The sequence below is a fragment of the Sphaeramia orbicularis genome, chromosome 13 (genome assembly GCF_902148855.1).
Source record: "Sphaeramia orbicularis chromosome 13, fSphaOr1.1, whole genome shotgun sequence".
NCBI lineage: Eukaryota > Metazoa > Chordata > Actinopteri > Kurtiformes > Apogonidae > Sphaeramia > Sphaeramia orbicularis.
Window position 1 is genome coordinate 45,296,486 of NC_043969.1, and position 14,749 is coordinate 45,311,234.

At 38.4% G+C, this 14,749-nt stretch overlaps 1 protein-coding gene across 1 annotated transcript in view; it reads left to right on the top strand.

Annotated features, from left to right (window-relative positions):
- LOC115430956 (calcium-binding protein 8) overlaps positions 1 to 14,514 on the top strand; it is a 222,416-nt gene extending 207,902 nt beyond the window's left edge. Inside the window, exon 6 of the mRNA XM_030151161.1 lies at positions 13,565 to 14,514. Coding sequence (XP_030007021.1) covers positions 13,565 to 13,692 — 128 coding nt within the window. The 3' untranslated portion in view covers positions 13,693 to 14,514. The remainder of the gene's footprint in view (positions 1 to 13,564) is intronic.
- The last annotated feature ends 235 nt before the right edge of the window (positions 14,515 to 14,749 follow it).

Here is a 14,749-nt window from a genome sequence, read left to right on the forward strand (position 1 = left end):
GAGGTGAGCTGAGACCTGTTCCGAGGTGAGCTGGGACCTGGTCTGTGGTGAGCTGGGACCCGGTCTGTGGTGAGCTGGGACCCAGTCTGTGGTGAGCTGGGACCCGGTCCGAGGTTAGCTGGGACCCATTCCGAGGTGAGCTGGGACCTGGTCTGTGGTGAGCTGGGACCTGAGGAAAACTAGTACAAACGCCCTCCTGTGCTGCAACATCGGGACATCGATCGGACGGAGGGACACAGAACGTACCTTTTATAGTAGGATGTTCTCAGAAGTAACTTGAAGTCTTGCAACATGTTTTTTATCAGTATTTCTCCACTTTTCTCCTTCCATCACTGGACATTAACTACCATTAGCATTAGAGTGTTTTAAACGTTCACTTAAACACTCCGCTGTTGGCTGTTTGATTGACAGGTGTAATGCTGTAATAACCGTCGCAGTCATAAAAAAGAAGAAAATCAGACAGTTTGTTCTTAAAACCCAGACAAAGATGAATGCGTGTGAAGTAGAAGTGAGCGTAGTGGGCTTTGGGTCAGCGCCGTGAAGGCAGCCCACACCTCATTACCCTCATCATGACCACAGCGGACCACTGGGCAAAAGCCTCCGTGGAGATCTGGCAGCGGCGTACTGACTTTGGGCGGCTGAGGAGGTGTTTTATGAGGCTGACAGCAGGTTCAGGCGGCTGGACCCAGAACTCCTGTCTAGACCACAGCTCTGCTTCCATCTTCAGTCCAAACAGCAGCTGCTTTCCATGGACCCGAAAACTGGAGGCCTGTTTATTTAGGCGTCGGATCCAGGTCTTTCACCCGTTAAACGCCAGAAAAGATGAAAAAAATTGTCATCTTCTGTTGGTTTGTGCGTCACTGTTTTAAAGCTTTGAATTTGATCACCATTTTGGTTTTTTTGGAGCCATGATGTTGTAGAACAGGGGTGTCAAAGTCATTTTAGTTCAGGGGCCAGATTTATAGAATTATATTTGTGCCAGTTTCTTGAGCGAGCAATGATAGATTCTGAGCACACAATTAGAGATTTTGAGCACATAAAGATATCTTTTGCAAGCCCATCAATTATATTTCAAAAAGAAATTACGCTTGAGCAAACAAAAATCGATATTGTGCTCCATAAATGCGTTTGCATGTTAGTTTTACTCATAATGTTCTCACAAATTCTTTCCATGGCGCACAAACAGACCGCTGCGCTCGCTCGCTTTCCCCTTCCCTCTCTCACTCAACCTCCCTCTCCCTGCGCGCTCAGGTTGTCGTGTCTGCACCCTCAACTTGACACACATGTTACAATTGTGCCACAAAACCAACCAATCGGAGAGCTTGCGAAACTACACTCTGATTGGCTGTTCACTCTCCAATTAGCTCGCTAGTTACATTTACCCGAAAAAAAAAAGCGCTCGATGAGACAGACACGGATCGGAAGAGGAGGAATTGATTCTACACAAACTTCGGTCAGTATTTATTATTATTATGATTATTGTCTTGGGTAAATGTAACTAGCGAGCTAATTGGAGAGTGAACAGCCAATACAAATCATAATGCTAGAATCACGATACAATTATCACGATAAATCACAATACTGTTAAAAAGGCAATTTTTTAGTTTTTAGTTTTAGGGTTTTTTTTTTAAGATTTTTAAGAATTTTTAAATAATTTTTATGATCATTTATTCATTATACATTCATTTATTTTATATTTTTAAGATTTTTTTCCTGGAAGAACTGAATTACACCAGAAATACGCATACCTACTAAACACATTTTTATTTGATCAGAACAGGATCTAATGCTATATCGCAAAATCTTCCTGTGTTAAAACTTAGATTAGGTTTTACAGACATTACAGTTTAAGATCCTGTTCAAATGTTCATATTCTATTAGTTCATAACCAACATCAGAACATTATTTTTGTGCAATCCTAACAAAAGAACTAACATCTGCTTCTCAAACAGTAAAAAGTGCTTTTAGGATGCTTCATATAACTATTATTTATTAAAACAGTGTTAAATTATAATAAATAAGATAAAAACAATAAAGAAAACCAAAAGACAAAAATGAACCTCTGTCATATCTTCATTTGAATAAATACCTAAAAATATTGATACAGTTCTTTTAAATATCGATACAATATTGTGAAATGAAATATCGCGATATATTGCAGAACAGATATTTTCTAACACCCCTAACAGACAGGATTCATCCATGCTTTTATGACCTTATACGAACTAAATGATCAGTCAGATATGTAACGCACATTCTGGAGGAAATAATAGTAGTTCAGAAATATTGTAGCAACATAGACAAAAAGAACTGAAATATGTTTTTAAAGCTGCTTTTATGATCTGGGCTCAGTAAATACTAATGAAAACTCTATACTAGGATACTCGCTAACATTAGCTAGCCTAGCACATAGGCTAATTATTAGCGAACAAGAAAATCATGTCTGTAACCAGTATTATTGGTGTTGTTTTTATGTGGTTACGGTATTTGTTCAGGGTACGTTTACACGGCAACACTCCACAAAGATTTCTCCTTTGCGTTATAAAATCATTCCGCGTTAAGACGAAGCCGCTATGATAACAATCTGCGTCAACATGAGTCCGCGAGGACGGCTGAATATGTATGTAAATGTAATGACCATGCCAGACCAGTAGCTGGCGATGTAGAGCTGTAGTGAAACATTGGCGGTAAAACACGCGCCTGCGCACAAACGATTTCCGGTTTAGACAGCCTTTAAATGAGGAGAAGAAGAGGACGAGGCGGACAACACTATTTACAAACAACAATGGGGAGTGGTCGTACAAAGACGCAGGACTTCTTTGTCTGGACAGACGAGCTGAGCACAGTTAGCAGCACGTATGTTGTTCTGAAACCGGCCATTGTTGTTGTGGTTGTTCCTTCTTTTTCTGCAGCTTTATTGTGTCATAGAGGCTGGCAAACCAGCTTGGAGGCGCATTACTGCCACCAACTGGCCTGGAGTGGGTTAACTGGCGGTTCTTGGCTGCGCGCGCATGCGGTGACGTCATATTTTACCCCAGAACGTTCCGATTCACGTTAACACAGAGCTGAAATGCGGAGCGTATCGATAACATTCCACCCTGGACCCTGGTATCAAAAGTTTCCGGATTCAGGCACTCTAGGTACCGTTTCCATGTTAACAGAAGGCTAATCCGCGATGAAATCTTCCCGGAGTCGACTGAATCCTACGCCGTGTAAACGGCCCCTCAGCCTCAAATGGAAAAACAACCACGTAACTTAAAACTAATGTTAAAAACTCATGAAAAAAAATGCTCTTTGTTTGCTAACAACTGTTGTGCTAAAGAAGCTAACATTTAAGATAAGATAAGATCAGATAAGATGTATGTATCTTATGTAATTTTTCATTGTTTTTTACTTTGTTCCGTCTTTTATGTATTTTGATGCTGAGCTCTTGCAACTCGTCTTCCAATGCAGTTTTTCTACAAACGGCAAACTGATTCTGATTCAAGTAAGACTTTAATGATCCCATTATGGGGAAATTTAACAGTTTACAGCAGCAAAATGCCTTAATTGACACTATATTGTGAAGACAGCTCCTCTAGTCCTTCCTGTGAACATTTAACTCTATTCATCATAGAAATGTCCATTTATTTCCACTCTAATATCTTTCTTATAACACTGAAAATGCTGTAGACTAACATGCTAAATAAAAAAAATGGCCTGGCATAGACAGACATGTATCAGCCCTCCGTTGCATAACCTCAGTTATTGGCTGATCTTCGATGATATTTGGCTGAAAACCTCTTTTTTTCTCCTATGTGAGAGTCTGGAATAGTATTTTTAACCGGAGCCTGTCAGCTCCTGACACCAGCTCAACGTCGAAGCCCAGAACCATGCAGGAATTTCTGTCCTACTTTCCACATTGCATTTCCTTTGGAACAGCAGTCAAGGAGCATTTTTGATGACGCCGGAGCTTCTTGAATTGAGAGTTAAAAATAGATGGAGGTGTGGGAGACTGTGGGTCACCGGGCCGCCTCCTCTAATTACCACGGCCGTTAAAACTGTCCCCGTCGCTCGCTGCAGGGAGGAGCTGAGGAGGCACCGGACGATGGCGGAGGTCGACTGAAGCAGAAAATGATCTCAAACAGGGAGGACGGACCTGGACGGACGATACAGCTTAGATTTATCACATTCACATGCACTATATGGACAAAAGTATGTGGACGCTTTGAATTCAGGTGTTTCTTTTCTAACAGGGGTCTGGGATACAAAACAATCTGTGCATTTACATGACAACTTTTATTCCTGGTTTAATCAGATTAAAGGTTAGATCCTATTTAAATTGCCCATGTAAACACCTTATTCCAGTTGAAAAAGAAAAGTTGGGATTAAATTTAAACCCGATTAAAGTCACTGGTTTAAGCCACTTTTGAATCCAGGCTAAATTATTCCTCGGACATGTAAACCCTTTATTCCGTTTGGACTTTATTCCTTCCATTCTGCACATGCTCGTTGTCTTGTCTTGTCGCGATGACACACACATTCTGCGCTGGCGGAAGAATATGCAATGCAGTCTAGTCAACCCAAACTGTTCCAGTGGGCTATTCTGATGGGATCTACCAGCCTGGAAAACCCTGAAGGAAGAGTTCACCACTTGTTTTTTATTAATTCATTTGTCATGCACTAATGAGTTCGATAAGTGGGCAAATCAGTTTGCACTGCAGTGCACCAATTGCTTTGTTCTCGCAGCCCTTCCATTAGCTTAGCTTAGCCTACTTTAGCATAATCACTTCATTCCTATGGTCAGACGTAGCCAGGCTTTTACAGGTGATTCGTAGTATTTTATGAGTGATTTTGTGAAATTCAATTCTCCCTAATCATTCCTTTAGTCCGCTGGGGTCAATATGATCACAAATTAAGGCTCAAATCATGGCAATGTAACTTACTGCAGTAATAAAATCTTGGGAAATAAAAACTAAAGCAAAGCTAGTTTAGCGCATGCAGCCCTGCCAACAAAAAGATTTTCCAACTTCCATCAACACAGCAGTCCCAAGATTGTATGAGTGCAGTAAGTCGCGGATCTAAAGAAATAATTAGGGAGAATTGGATTTCAGAAAATCACTTACAAAAGACAACAAATCACCTTTAAAAACTGGCTGCGTGTGACCATGGGAATGCAGTGACTATGCTAAGCTAAACTAACAGAAGGGCTGCGAGAACTGAATAAACATTTCTCATGTAAACCTTTATTCGGGTTTAACATTTCCATGTAAACAGAAGAGAAAGTACTTTAGTTCCGGATTAATTTCTTCTGGAAAAATAAATCGGATTTAAAAAACATCATGTAAACGTACCCAATAATGACTAATGTCAGAATATAGTTTTATATTGAGATAAATATCACTGCATTGGTTAGTTTGGTTTAAATTGATATATTTGCTTCCAAAATGCCTCAGAGATGGTTTTTACTTAATTTCTCTCACTATCATTTTTTTTTAATCCACGACTATGATCTTAAATGTGAGTGACTCATTACTCCCTCTAGTGGTCACATACATTCATTCTTAAAGCACATTTTTATAGACTTGCCTTCATGTGATGTTGTCTCTTTTTAGTGTTTTTAATGTTTTTAATGTTGAATATTTAACTTTACCCTGTTTTGGTTATTCATTTATATTGACATACATGATTTTGTTTTATTCCACTCCTTCATTTCGCATTTGACAGCATCATGTTATGTTATTTCTGCCCTCTCCACTATGACACATTCAAAGTTAGTCATGTTTTCATGTTCGCTGTACTCATCTTTTTTATTGTGTTGTGTTGTTTGATACGTTTTTATTCTGCTGTTATCTACTTTTGCTTTCTCTGTCAAAGCACTTTGCAAACTCAGTTTTTAAAGGTGCTATAGAAATATTATTATTATTATTATTATTATTATTATTATTATTATTATTATTATTATGGTGACACGGTGGTGCAGTGGTTAGCACTCGTGCCTCATAGCAAGAAGGTCCTGGGTTCGATTCCAACACCAGTCGATGGGGGGTGGGACCTTTCTGTGTGGAGTTTGCATGTTCTCTCCGTGTCTGCGTGGGTTCTCTCCGGGTACTCCGGCTTCCTCCCACCATCCAAAGACATGCACTAATAGGTTAATTGGTTAATCTAAATTGCCCATAGGTGTGAATGTGAGAGTGATTGTTTGTCTCTATATGTTCAGCCCTGCGATGAACTGGCGACTTGTCCAGGGTGTACCCGCCTTCGCCTCCATGTAGCTGGGATAGGCTCCAAGCCCTGTGACCCTAGTGAGGATAAAGCGGGTTCAGAAAATGAATGAATTATTATTATTATTATTATTATTATTATTATTATTATTATTATTATTATTATTCACAGTGACACATCAGCTAATGGCTATGAATAAATTCAGTTCATAACTTTTAATTCGCAACTCTTCATGCTAAACACTCATATTTCAAGGTGTTTTTGAATATCTATTGTCTTACTTTTTATCATATGAATTATTTAAGTAATATTACAAGGCCGTGATCTTTTAAAACAAAACTACCACATGACTCTGTAGAACACACTTATAACCACATATTGGTGGTTTTCACAGACCGGTGCAGGATTATTCTATGAGTGAACATCAGTAGAGACAGTGGAGACTCTCTAAACCAGTCACTCTACATCAGACTTTTTAATCCAGAGCTTGTTTGTTTCTGTGGAATCCGTCTGGTCCTCAGTGGACCGTTTTACAGGTCACTTCCCAGCAGCCCCTGCTTGTTCAGCTTAGATCAGACAGGCTTTTCTTGCATCATGAGGTGGTTGCCTTATTATGTTCTTCAGTGCAGAAAGACAGAAAACATGCACTTCAGCAACTTTTTTTTCTTTACAGTTGAGTCCTTGTTGTTGAAATCTCCTCTGCGGTGGAAACTAAACAGATCCTGTTTAATAGAACATCACCTTACGTTCAAGTTTCATCTGTCCACTGTAACAGACTAGTGCTTTATAAGTATGTAAAGAGTCAGATGTTATCAGGTTTCACTCAGTAACTCTTCTTGAATTTATTCAAGAAATTTCCTGATTTAAATGTTGAATTAACCCATGAAGACCCAAACATCCATCAATATACATAAATAGTTCTGGTAAATGCAGTTACTCATCTTTTCTTGCTCATCAGATATGACCCATTTGGACGTTCAGAGGCTCTGTAGTTACCACAGAAACACTGTCATCCTCTACAACATTGTTTCACTAGTAAAACCCATGGAGTTGGATCAATGACAGTATGTTCATTTAATGACATCTTTGCTGAAAAAGTCCCTTTTTCTTCACTTCTCTTTGTTTTGATATAATAACCTTTGAGTTTTCATGTACATCTAAATTAAATCTGGGAAATTAAATATGGGAAAATACATGATTTAGAGTGAAACATGCAAAATACAGAGGATAATATTATAATAAATGTTGATAAATCATTAGAGGCGTAAATAGTGAGAAAAATCCATTAGGAAACTGCCACTAAAGTAGCACTGGGTCTTTATGGGTTAATAACTTTAGATCCACTAATCTTATCCATATACGTAAATAGTTTTGGTAAAATACAGGGTTTTTTTCTCAGAACAATAATACTAAAAATACCTTGGACCTTTTTTTGATTAGTTTTGGGTTTTTTTTCCAGTTGCCCTAATCCTCTTTCGTACACTGGTGGCCCAAATCGTCTACTGATATAAAATGTTTAATAACTGCTGATCCACTAATTCTATCAATACATGTAAGTAATTGGCGTAAAATACAGTTTGTCATCTTTTCATGGTCATCAGATATGACCCATTTGGATCCTAACATTCCTGACATTTGTACTAAGTGTAATAAGGAAATAGGCACTTTGTTTCATTGTATGTGGACCTGTAAGAAACTTCAGAATTTTTGGAAAGAGACTTTTAATTTAATTTATAGATTTACAGAATGTGTTATTCCTGTGGATCCAAAATGTTGTATTTTGCACATCTTCCCTGAGCAGTTTCAAGTAATTGGAGGAAAAAGGAAACTTTTAAAAAAAATTTTATTACAAGCCAAACGAGTTAGTTGTTTGAGATGGAAAGATATTCAAGGACCCACATCGAACCAATGGATTAAAGAAATGTCTTCTACCCTGGCAATGGAAAAGCTGACGTACCAGGCTAAAGGAAAGAGCAAAGACTTTTATAAGATTTGGACACCTTTTTTTTACAATTTTTGAAGGACTTGTCTGTATAGTCAATTAAGTTCAGTTTTGTTGCACTGGGAGTGGATGCTATTGTGTGGGTGGGGGGGTGGGGGGTGGTAGGGATTGTTTTGATGTGTTATGTTTTTTGCTTGTTCTTATAAAACAATGACAAAGGACAATAAATATATTTATGGAAAAAAAAAAAAAAGATATGACCCATTTGGACGTTCAGAGGCTCCGTAGTTACCATGGAAACACCATCATCTTCTACAACATTGATTCACCAGTAAAACCCATGGAGTTGGATCAGTGACAGCAGATGGACACACTGGGGTTATGATCCATTAATGATATATTTTACTAAAAAAGTCACTTTTTCTTCAGTTTTCTCTTTTTCTGATATAATAACCATTAAATTTAATCTGACCTTTTATGAACAGCGACGTGATCAGTAAATTAAATATAGGAAATTACCTGATTTTTCCCCTGTAAGTCGCTTTGGAAAAAAGCGTCTGCCAAATGCATAAACATAAACATAAATCATTAGAGACGGGGTAAATAGTGAGAAAAATCCATTAGGAAACTGCCACTAAAGTAGCACTGGGTCTTTATGGGTTAATAACTTTAGATCCATTAATCTTATCCACATACGTAAATAGTTTTGGTAAAATACAGTTTTTTTTTTCTCAGAACAATAATACTAAAAATAGACAGGACCTTTTTTTGTTTTGTTTTGGGGGGTTTTTCCAGTTGCCCTAATCCTCTTTTCTACACTGGTGGCCAAAATCGTCTACTGATATAAAATGTTTAATAACTGCTGATCCACTCATTCCATCGATACATGTAAATAATTGTGATATTTATGAGAAAAAACAAAAAGATATGACCCATTTGGACGTTCAGAGGCTCCGTAGTTACCATGGAAGCACCATCATCTTCTAAAACATTGCTTCACCAGTAAAACCCATGGAGTTGGATCAATGACAGCAGATGGACACACTGGGGTTATAATCCATTAATGATATATTTTACTAAAAAAGTCACTTTTTCTTCAGTTTTCTCTGTTTCTGATATAATAACCATTAAATTTAATCTGACCTTTTATGAACAGCGACATAATCAGTAAATTAAATGTAGGAAATTACCTGATTTTCACTGAAAACATGCAAAATACAAAGGATAATATCATAATGAATGGTGATAAATCATTTAAGAAAGGTTAATTAAAGAGAAAAAACTCATTTGGGAGCTGTCATAAAAGTAGCACAGGGTCTTTATGGTTAAGTGTTTGTATTTCTCAGTTTTTAACAGATATATTTGTTAACCTCTGTGTGTGAATTAGTTGGAATAGCAGACTGAGCCAAGAAGGGACAGCAAATGTCAGGGGAGTCCGATGGTTTTGTGAAGTTAATCACAACTTTTCCTCAGTGAAGCCAAACAGAGCAACCAGAGGATTTGGTTCCAGGCTGACATTTAATTTCTGAAGCTGGAACAGGACCATCACATACTGATGAGGGGGGTTTTAGCAATTTTGGAGTTGTCATAACAGGAGCTAACCTTAGGATGGATAAGGAAGAACTTAGAGTTAAATATAGAACCAAAATCCATCTTCCTTCTCTAAATTTGACCATGAGGGCATCCTTTAGGTCTGACACCGTCTCACAGAGGACTGAGATGACCCTGTTATGGGATGGATTAAAGAGGGGACTGTGTCAACTCTGGTTTTGAAGGAGCTGAGTCAGATCTACAAGAGGATAGTGTGGCTTCTGCAGGCACAAAACAGGTACTGATGAGTAAAAAATACTGCATATAATTCACAAAGTCTCCATGAAGATTGGAACCTGCTGCAAAACACAGTGTCAATATTGCACCTATGTTGTTTACATGCATGTAAATGAGGTAATATTCATACATTCAGTGTAAAATCAGCCCCTTTTTATCCAAACCAAACATCCACCAGTATGGAAGAGGATTAGAGCACTGGAGAGAAAAAAAATTAAAATTAAGGTCCAACATATTATTTATTATTATTCTGAGTAAAAAGTCAGAATTCTGAGATTACAGTCAGAATTTTTTCTCAGAACAATTATTAAAAAATATATATTGGACCTTAATTTATTTATTTTTTCCCAGTGGCCCTAATGATCTTCTGTACACCAGTAAACAACACCATCTACTGATATAAAATGTTTAATAACTGCTGATCCACTAATTCTATCAATCCATGGAGATAACTGATGTAAAATGCAGTTTGTCATCTTTTCAAGGTCATCAAATATGACCAATATGGACATTCAGAGGCTCCGTAGTTACCATGGAAACATAAAACATAACATTGCCATAAAACATCCAAGCAGCTACTGCTAAAAAGTAAACCCATTCAATAAAACAACTGTTACGAAAATCATAAACTGACAAAAATGATTCATATTCACTATTTTACAGCTTCATAATGTCTATAAAATCTGTCTGAATTACTGTATAGTTTTATAAAAACCAACATGCTTCTGGACTTCACTGAGGCACCAAATTGGTCCCATATGTAATGTTTGAAATTACCAAAAATAGTCACTTGCCCAATAAAGGGTTAAGACATGCAGTCTGAGGGGTTTTGCCATTTTCACCACTGACCGACCAGTGGCTGTAATGAGGAGAAACACCCAAAACCACAGGAAACGGCAAATTGTGCTCAGGTGCCAAACTTTATGGGAGTGTGTGCACCAGTATGTCATTAAACCTTTAGGAATAGGTGCAAATTACAGGTGGAAACTCTGCCAATACCATGTGCAATTAGCCGCTGTAATCCAGTCTTTGTGGATCCAGCCCACAGCGTCTGGGTTGTAAGAAAAATGTTTTTAAAAATCTGACTTTTGAAGACTATGATTTTTTTTCATCTGTTCACATGATGCCGAGTGTAATTCCTTCCAATCACAGGAAGACACTAGTGTTTATTCAAAGCTTGTCCTCCAAAAACTAAACAATATATAGATCTGACAAAATAAGTAAGTAAGTAAGTAAATTTTATTTATAGAGCACTTTTCTTTATTTATATTTATAGAGTCACAAAGTGCTTTATCAATTCAAATCAGAATCAAATTAAGTTTACAGAGACCCAACAGAATCCTTCAGGAGCAAACACTTGTGATTGGTGACAGTGGCGAAGAAAAACTTCCCTTTAACAGCAGAAACCTCGAGCAGACCCAGACTCCTGAAGGATGGCCGTCTGCCTTGACCAGTTGGGGTTAAAGAGAGAGAGAGAGAGTAAAGGAGGAGAAAAGAGAGAGCGATAGAGATATAGAGAGACTGGGGGGGAGGATGACACATGGAGTACGTTATGATGAATTACAGATGAAATACAGTAAACACCCTCAATAAGTAAGCATAAAATGATGATGTGCACAAAATATTCATAATGTGAAATTCTTTGTACAAACACAAAACAGAAAAACATAAATTACTTTGTTGGCTGCATGCACCAAAAGAAGGAATTAAAAGTTTGCAACTTTGACTTAAACATATTCTGATACCAACACTGGCTGTTCTTTTCATTTGTTTGTTTTTGTTCTTTTGTTTCTTTTCCTGCTCCTCAGCCTGAGGAGATTGGATTCTATTATACCAATATAAAATGACAAATAAATACAAATTGTGAAAAAAAAAAAAAAAAAAAAAAGTTTGTAACTTCCATCAGTTCCCAGTCCTTGGTAGCTGCTGTGGCAAAGTTATAGCGAGTTACATACGGAACTTCAACTTCCCTTCAAAATAAGGCACTTCAAAATAAAACTAAAAACAAAACATTAACTATATTATAAAAGCCAAGTGGCCTCTGTGTGTGTGTGTGTGTGTGTGTGTGTGTGTGTGTGTGTGTGTGTGTGTGTGTGTGTGTGTGTGTGTGTGTGTGTGTGTGTGTGTGTCTCAGGCATCACACAAAATCCGTCCAAAGCTGACTGCTGCAGTTTGTCATACTTATGTATTTTTGGTCAGGGAACAGACTAGTGAACACGGCAAGTTGATAGGACCAACATTTTCAGGCATATTAGTAATTCTGGAAAACAATAGCCTTATAATCATGTTGCTATACCCAAAACGCTTTGGCAGTGACTGCTGGACAAATGTGTTACAGCATGTATGAATACACAAGAGCATAAAAACTGCCACATCTAGAACCCGTGGATCCCCATGGGTCAACACGCTAGCTCAGGGGTGGGCAATCCTGGTCCTCGAGGGCTGGTATCCTTCATGTTTTAGATGTTTCCCTCTTCCAGCACACCTGACAGTCATTATCAGGCTTCTGCAGAGCTTGATGATAGGCTTATCATGTGAACCCAGTGTGTTGGAAGAGGGAAACATCTAAAGCATGCAGGATACCAGCCCTCGAGGACCAGGATTGCCCACCCCTGCACTAGTTGTTTTTAACCCATAAAGACCCTAACATCCTTGGGCGACCAAAACCATCTGCTGATCTAAACTGTTTAATACCTGTTGATCCATTAATCTTATCAATGCATGTAAAGAATTGGTGTAAAATACAGTTTGTCAGCTTTTCATGGTCATCAGATATGACCCATCTGGACGTTCAGAGGCTCTGTGGTTACCGTGGAAACACCTTCATCTTCTACAACATTGATTCACCAGTAAAACCCATGGAGTTGGATCAATGACAGTGGAGGGACACACTGGGTTTATGTTCAGTTAATGATAGATTCTGCACAATAATGCATCTGTTTCTTCATTTTGTCTGTTTTAGATATAATAACTGTCAACTTTAACCTGAGCTTTAATGAACTTCTACATAATGAGTGCATTAAATATAGGGAAATACCTGATTTTCACTTAACATCCAAAGACTCAGATATGGGTTTTCGGTCCACATTTGTGGACAAGAGTTTCACAACTTTATCCAAAAAAAAAAAGAAAAGAAAAGAAAACTGTCCACCACAAAGGACATTCCATAAAAATTTTAAAAACTGCATCTGAAAAAACTGTTGCATCATGATGTTTCCAATATAAACACTTACTTAATAAAAAACACAAAAAGTTGTTACTTTGCTGACATTTCCTGGGTCTCAGGAGGTTAAAAATGCAAAATACAGGGGATAATATGAGAGTAAATGGTGATAAATCACTTGAGAAAGGTTAAAAATTAAAAAAAAACTGCTACAAAAGCAGCACTGGGTCTTTAAGGCTTACATGTCTTTTTTCTGAACGTGGTTATAATTGCAAATATTTACACCAAGGTTTTGTCTCTAAGCAGATCGTTGACGTTGCTAATGTGCTAATCTTGTGCTAATCCATTAAAACAGAATCCTGGACAGGTGTTTGATGCAATTTTTCATATTTGTTTCGTTGATTTCTCTCCTTTTTTATTTCTTTTAGTTCACCCCTCGAAGAAGAACCGTCAGACGTGCGTGAGGAAGAGCCTCATCTGCGCCTTCGCCATGGCGTTCATCATCAGCGTCATGCTCATCGCAGCCAATCAGATGCTGAGGAACGGCATGGAGTAGCCACACCCACTGTGAGCGGGGAGCGAGCCAGCCTGCATGTGCATGCCAGTGGGTGTGGTCGTATCCCCGTTGACAAGGACGCCAGAAATAACACTCTGACAACCATAGAGGAAATTCTGTTTTTAAATTATTCTTAGATTCTTCTTCTTCTTTTTTTTTTTTTTTTTTTTCCAAGAGTGACACCTCTCCACCTAACGTCTAATGAAACCGTGAAGCCAGCATGAGGAGTCACGCCAGACTCCTCCCCCTTTACTCCGACAGGGACACTCAAGGGCTGACATTCTGCATTAAATACTCTGTCGTCTCTGTTTCCCTGATGCAATAAAAAAATGAAAAAGTGTTCAGTGCAGGAGTTCAGAGTTCTGCTCACTTTTCCAGCAGCAGAAGGCGGGACGTGACGTGTTCGTCTGCAGATCTGTCAACCAACCACGAGTCTGACAAGCCGCCGCCGTCTGGGCCCCGACAGGGAATTAAGAGGAAGGGAACAATTGCCCTCTTATTATAGAACCTGGAAGACGGTGATGGCAGGGTTCACCGCCGCCACCGCCGCCGCTCAAGCAGAAGAATCCCAAACCTGTCAGGCCACAGCTCCTGGAGCTCTCGTGGTGCTACAAGACTTCAACTCTCCAACTTTCTATTTTCATCGGGGCTGGTATGAGGCGCTGGCATCGGTTCATCAAATCTACAAACCTGCAAACGAACGCAGAGGATGGAAAGTCTGGTTTTGGATGATCCATTCATTCTGTTTAAATGCTAAGAGGAAGTTTTTGTGTTTTATTTTAACCCATACAGACCCAAACAGGCGCAGGCGACCCAAAGCATCTGCTGATCTAAAAGATTTAACACCTGTTGATCCATCACTCCTATCAATACATGTAAATAACTGGTGTAAAATACAGTTTGCCATACATTTTTTAACCCTTTAAATGCCATGTTTGTAATGTAAACAAACCATTTTCTTGGATGCAAAAAACACAAAAATTATTTTTTTTCAATATACGACATAAAAAGTGGATCACATATTTGATTTTTTCATCCTGGCATATGTCAGTGATTA